This window comes from Salvelinus namaycush, chromosome 35, assembly GCF_016432855.1.
Source record: "Salvelinus namaycush isolate Seneca chromosome 35, SaNama_1.0, whole genome shotgun sequence".
NCBI classification, from domain to species: Eukaryota; Metazoa; Chordata; class Actinopteri; order Salmoniformes; family Salmonidae; genus Salvelinus; species Salvelinus namaycush.
In genome coordinates this window covers 14,683,567-14,690,049 of record NC_052341.1, presented here as the reverse complement: position 1 = coordinate 14,690,049, position 6,483 = coordinate 14,683,567, and the positions used below count along the sequence as shown (strand labels likewise).

General features: G+C 44.2%; 1 protein-coding gene across 1 annotated transcript in view; it reads right to left on the bottom strand.

Moving 5' to 3' along the window:
* Nucleotides 1-6,483, bottom strand: part of sdk2b (sidekick cell adhesion molecule 2b) — a 143,175-nt gene that overhangs the window by 35,083 nt on the left and 101,609 nt on the right. The window contains exons 25-26 of the mRNA XM_038975331.1: nucleotides 3,363-3,478; nucleotides 2,926-3,115 (exon numbers count right to left, since the gene is read on the bottom strand). Coding sequence (XP_038831259.1) covers nucleotides 2,926-3,115; nucleotides 3,363-3,478 — 306 coding nt within the window. The remainder of the gene's footprint in view (nucleotides 1-2,925; nucleotides 3,116-3,362; nucleotides 3,479-6,483) is intronic.

Below are 6,483 nucleotides of genomic sequence, written 5' to 3'. Positions count from 1 at the left end.
ATCACCTTTCCTCAACACACAGAGACGCATACAAAGCTCTCCTTCACCCTCCTTTTAGCAAATCTGACCATAACTCTATCCTCCTGATTCCTGCTTACAAACAAAAACTCAAACAAGAAGTACCAATGACCTGCTCAATACGGAAGTGGTCAGATGACTCGGATGCTAAGCTACAGGACTGTTTCGCTAGCACAGACTGAAATATGTTCTGGGATTTATCCGATGGCATTGAGCAGTTTACCACATCAGTTATTAATAAGTGCATCAACTACGTCATCCCCAAAGCGACCATGCGTACATATCCCAACCAGAAAGCATGGATTTCAGGCAACATCCGCACTGAGCTAAAGGCAAGAGTTGACGTTTTCATGGAGTGGGACACTAATCCATACTCTTATATAAAATTCCGCTACTACAGGCAAAGCATCAATACAGGACCAATATCGAATCCTACTACACCGGCTCTGATGCATATCAGATATGGCAGGGCTTGATCAATCACGGATTACAAAGGGAAACCAAGCCGCAAGCTGTCCCTGTGACGCGAGCCTACCAGACAAGCAAAATACCTTCTATGCTCTCTTTGAGGCTAGCAACACTGAACCATGCATGAGAGCACCAGCTGTTCCGGACGACTATGTGATCACGCTCTCCGTAGCCCAAGTGAGTAAGACCGTTAAATATTGACTGATTATCAGGACGAGTATTCAGAGTATGCGCTGACCAGTTAGCATGTCTTCACTGACATTTTCAACCTCTCCCTGACCCAGTCTGTAATACCTACATGTTTCCAGCAGACTACCATAGTCCCTGTGTCCAAGAACGCAAAGGTAACCTGTCTAAATGACTATTGCCCCCTGGGCACTTATATCTGTAGCCATGAAATGCTTTGAAAGCCTGGTGATGGCTCACATCAACACCATCATCCCAGACAACCTGGACCCACTCCAATTCGCACCGCCTCAGCAGATCCACAGATGACCTGAACCCCACCTGAACAAAAGGAACACCTATGAGGGCCTCCCGGGTGGCGCAGTGGTCTAGGGCATTGCATCGCAGCGCTAGCTGTGCCACCAGAGTCTCTGGGTTCGCGCCCAGGCTCTGTCGCAGCCGGCCACGACCGGGAGGTCCGTGGGGCGACGCACAATTGGCCTAGCGTCGTCCGGGTTAGGGAGGGTTTGGCCGGTAGGGATATCCTTGTCTCATCGCGCTCCAGCGACTCCTGTCGCGGGCCGGGCGCAGTGCGCGCTAACCAAGGGGGCCGGGTGCACGGTGTTTCCTCCGACACATTGGTGCGGCTGGCTTCCGGGTTGGAGGCGCGCTGTGTTAAGAAGCAGTGCGGCTTGGTTAGGTTGTGCTTCGGAGGACGCATGGCTTTCGACCTTCGTCTCTCCCGAGCCCGTACGGGAGTTGTAGCGATGAGACAAGATAGTAATCACTAGCGATTGGATACCACGAAAATTGGGGAGAAAAGGGGGTAAAATAAAAAATAAAATAAATAAATAAAAAGGAACACCTATGTGAAAATGCTGTTCATTGACTACAGCACCAACACCATCATTAAGTTTGTGGTAGGCCTGATCACCAACGATGATGAGACAGCCTACAGGGAGAAAGTCAGAGATTTGACAGTGTGGTCCAGGACAACAACATCTCCCTCAATGTGAGCAAGACAAATGACCTGATCGTTGACTACAGGAAACGGAGGGCCGAGTACACCCCATCCACATTGACGGGGCTGTAGTGGAGCAGGTTGAGAGCTTCCAGTTCCTCGATGTCCATATCACTAAGGAATTAATTAATTCCATTTTATTTTTGTGTCAATTCGCTAGTTGCCAACCCATTCCTTATGGGATTAATTGACACATAAACAAACATGACAATAATTCACTGTGATAATTCAGTGATAATTATTCTGGTGTTCTCTGCAGTCCGCACCGCATAAAGAGTGAAAAATGAATCAATACATAATAGTAAATACATTTATCCAAGCAATAATTATATCCTTAGAGCAGTAAAAAAAATATATATACTAAAATACTATATATACAGATGAATAAATACCAAAATATGAAACGGAAGGCATTTGAGCTAAGGAATTATTATGGTCCAACAGTCGTGAAAAGGGCACGACAACAGAAGGTTTAAAAGATTTGGCATGGGCCCTCAGATCCTCAAAACGTTCTACAACTGCACCATTGAGAGCATCTTGACTGGCTGCATCACCGCCTGGTATAGCAACTGCTTGGCATCTGACCGCAAGGCGATACAGAGGGTAGTCCGTACGGCCCAGTACATCACTGGGGCCGAGCTCCCAGCCATCCAGGACCTCAATACCAGGCAGTGTCAGAGGAAGGCCCTAAAAATTGTCAAAGACTCCAGGCACCCAAGTCATAGACTGTTCTCTCTGCTACTACACAGTAAGCGGTACCAATGTCTGGAACCAACAAGACCCTGAAAAGCTTCTCCCCTCAAGCCATAAGACTGCAAAATAGTTAGTTAAATAGTTCATCAATAGCTACCCGGACTATTGCATTGACCATTTTTGCATTAACTCTTTTGACTCATCACGTGCTGCTGTTACTGTTCATTATCTAGCCTGCTGCCTAGTCACTTTAAGTTTACCTATATGTACATCTACCTCAATTACCTTGTACCCCTGCACATCGTCTCAGTACTGCTACCCTGTGTATACAGCCAAGTTATCGTTAGTCATTGTGTATCTATTCCTTGTGTTATAATTTTTCTATAATTTTTTTTTTTTCTCTCTGCATTGTTGGGAAAGGCCCGTAAGCATTTCACTGTTAGTCTACACATGTTGTTTACGAAGCATGTAACAAATAACATTTTAATGTATACATCACTGTTCATTATCTAAGGTATTCTAAATTTAGACAGGCAGATATCAGGCAGCCCAGGGCGTACCGTCGTCCAGGGTCCTCTCCAGTATGAGTGGTGAGCTGGGCATGCCGTCTCCGATGCGGGTGAAGGCCAGGACCTGGATCTCATAAAGAACGTATTTCCCCAGACCAGTCAGCTGGACACTGTGGCTGGCGTTCCCCTCTATTGTCCACAACTGGAGGGACGAGTCAGAGTCCTTCTCCTTATACAACACCTGAAGGAGGGAGAGGAGAGGAAAAGAGAGGGAAGAGGGGAGTGGAGAGGGAAGATGGGAAGAGAGAGGGGAAGACAGAGTGGAAGAGAGACGGGATGAGAGAGTGGAATTAGGCAAGAGAGAAGGAAGAGGGGAAGAGCAAAAGGAAGGAATTGGATTAGAAAGGAGAGTGAGTAATGGAATTATTGTGTTGTACAGTATTGTGTCCCTCTTGGAGGCGAGGGTGATAACTGAACGTCTCACACACCTTGTAGCCCAAGATAAGTCCATTCCGATCTTGTTCTGGTACTTCAAACCAGCGCACCAGGATACTGCTGGAGGTGGTGGCGAAGGCTGACATGTTGGTAGGGCCACAGGAAGGGACTAAATAAAATAAAGAAAAAATTAATAAACTAACTTTTATAAACTAAATGCGTTCCATGATGTTCATGGGCCTTTGTGTGTGTGTGTGTGTGTGTGTGTGTGTGTGTGTGTGTGTGTGTGTGTGTGTGTGTGTGTGTGTGTGTGTGTGTGTGTGTGTGTGTGAGAGAGAGAGCGTGTGCTTGTGTGTGTAGCATTGAAGACACATACTGGTGAACCACTGAGGCCTAGTGTCTAACCCAGGCGTGGCTTTAGCTCCAGAGAAAGCACAGCTCTATATCAGGCCAGCTAGGCCACGGCTCCTTCCTGGCACTCATCCCTGGACATTAAACAGTGATTCGGAAGAATTTGCTGGAGTGAGTTGAAAAAAGGAAAAAAGCAGAGGAATTCCACATTCTAGCCCATGTGTTCCCAATTTCCTCCTCTACTCCCCTCCTCTACTCCCCGCTCCCTAAAGTCTGGTATCCACAGTGACTGCACCAGCCCAGTGAGAGAACATCCTAACCCTCTGCCTCTTCTACAAGAACATCCAGAGACAGCAAGACAAAGCGTAACGAAAGAACAACTCATGCCTCACTTTAGTTGGTTTTTGAGAGAGAGAGAGAGGGACTGTGTGAAGGAGCAGAATGCAGGCAGACCGGTTGGTGTCCATTTCATAAGGCTCCATGAGGCAGGAAGAATAAAATGACCCTGGCCCCCATACCATACGCGTGGGTAGATAAAAGAGGTAATATGCAGGAAGTCTGGGCCATACCCACACATGTGTGATTATAGCCTGATAGTTTAATAGTGTGGGTGGATGAGGCAGTAGCCATAGGAACATACAGTAGCAGTAGGTCATGCCTTTTATGTCCTAAAATGAATGAAGTCTGTAGATCAAAGAGTGCCAAAATTAAAGACTGAACATCAGTGTTGTGTGTGAGACTACACCAACTGTTGTGATGTTATTAACCAGATAAAACAGGATATACTGTAATCAAAGAAAATGTAACTACACCGCAAATTCCCCTATGTTAAATGACCACTGAAAGTGCGTACCTGTATAGACACTGAACAGTGTTGAATTAAAACACTGCTTAGTGTAAAGCATTATTTGTATATTTCCCAAAATGCCTTGCCTTTCGAGTTAATTGTAGTGTAACCACCCATTACTGAATGTGTTAGTGCCAAAGACATGCTTGTCGCATTCATCCATATTCAGTCCTACGGACTTCACCAAGTGAGATCCTAAGTGAATATGTTATTAAAATTGTATTATTTAACACAATACAATATATATTTCATAAGGCATTATTTTAAGGGCTTAAGCAAAATAAAAAACTGGTTTGCAGGGATTGGATCACTTAGTTTTGGGATTGGTTCACAAGGTTGGTTTGTTGATGGTGGGTTATTGAGATATGACCCAGCGGGTCAGATCAGAAGACTGGAGGCTGGGCTTAGTAGGGGCGTGGCTTGAAATAAGTTATTTTTGGCCTCCCATGAGAGTAAATGTCATTCTGGTTCATCTGATCTGTTGAATTGTTTTTACGTTATAGTCAAACACTAACGCTTTTGTAGCTTTAATGAAGGTTACAGAAGCATACTGAAAGCATTCAGAACTGTGACTTATTCCACATTTTTTAGGTTACAGCCTTTTTCTGAAATTGATTATTTTTCCCCCTTATCAATCTACACACAATACCCCATAATGACAAAGCAAAAACAGGTTTTTAGAAATGTTAGTAAATTTATTTAAAAAAATAAATATTAGGTTTATATAAGTATTCAGACCCTTTACTCAGTACTTTGTTTAAGCACCTTCAGCAGCCTCGAGTCTTCTTAGGTATGACGGCTTTAATCAAGGATATCTCTGAAATTTGCTCCGTTCATCTTTGCCTCGATCCTAACTGGTCTCCCAGTCCCTGCCGCTGAAAAACATATCCACAGCATGATGCTGCCATAACGATGGTGCCATGTTTCCTCCAAACCTGCCACTTGGCATTCAGGGCAAAGAGTTCAATCTTGGTTTCATCAGACCAGATAATCTTGTTTCTCATGGTCTGAGAGTCTTTAAATGACTTTTGTCAAACCCCAAGCGGGTTGTCATGTGTCTTTTACTGAGGCGTGGCGTCCGTCTGGCCACTCTACCATAAAGACCTGATTGGTGGAGTGCTGCAGAGATGATTGTCCTTTTGGAAGGTCCTCCCATCTCCACAGAGGATCTCTAGAGCTCTGTCAGAGTTACCATCGATTGCTCAGTTTGGCTGGGCGACCAGCTCTAGGAAGAGTCTTGGTGGTTGCAAACTTCTTCTATTTAAGAATGATGGAGGCCACTGTATTCTTGGGGACCTTCAATGCTGCAGACAATTTTTGGTATCCTTCTCCAGATCTGTCCCTCGACACAATCCTGTCTCGGTGCTCTATGGACAATTCCTTTGACCTCATGACTTGGTTTTTGCTCTGACATGTACCGTCAACTGTGGGACCTTATATAGACAGGTCTGTGCCTTTCCAAATCATGTCCAATCAATTGAATTCACCACAGGTGGACTCCAATCAAGTTGTAGAAACATCTCAAGGATGATCAATGGAAACAGGATTCACCTGAGCTCAATTTTGGGTCTCATAGCAAAGGGTCTGAATAAAGGTAAGGTATATAAATAAGGTATTTACGTTTATTTTATTTTATAAATGAGCAAAAACGTCTAGAAACCATTTTCGCTTTGTCATTATGGGGTATTGGGATGTCATTATGGGGTATTGTGATGTCATTATGGGGTATTGTGATGTCATTATGGGGTATTGTGTGTAGAGTGTTGAGGATTTAAAAAAAAAATCAATTTTAGAATAAGGCTGTAACATAACAAACTGTGTAAAAAGTCAAGGGGTCTGAATACTTTCCGAAAGGCACTGTATGAGTTCATTCAAAGCCTATGCAAATCACCATGTAATATCCCTATGTGATATCCCAATGGGATAGCAACCCCTTTGTAGCAATAAGTAAATAATAATGTTCATATTTTTTAGAT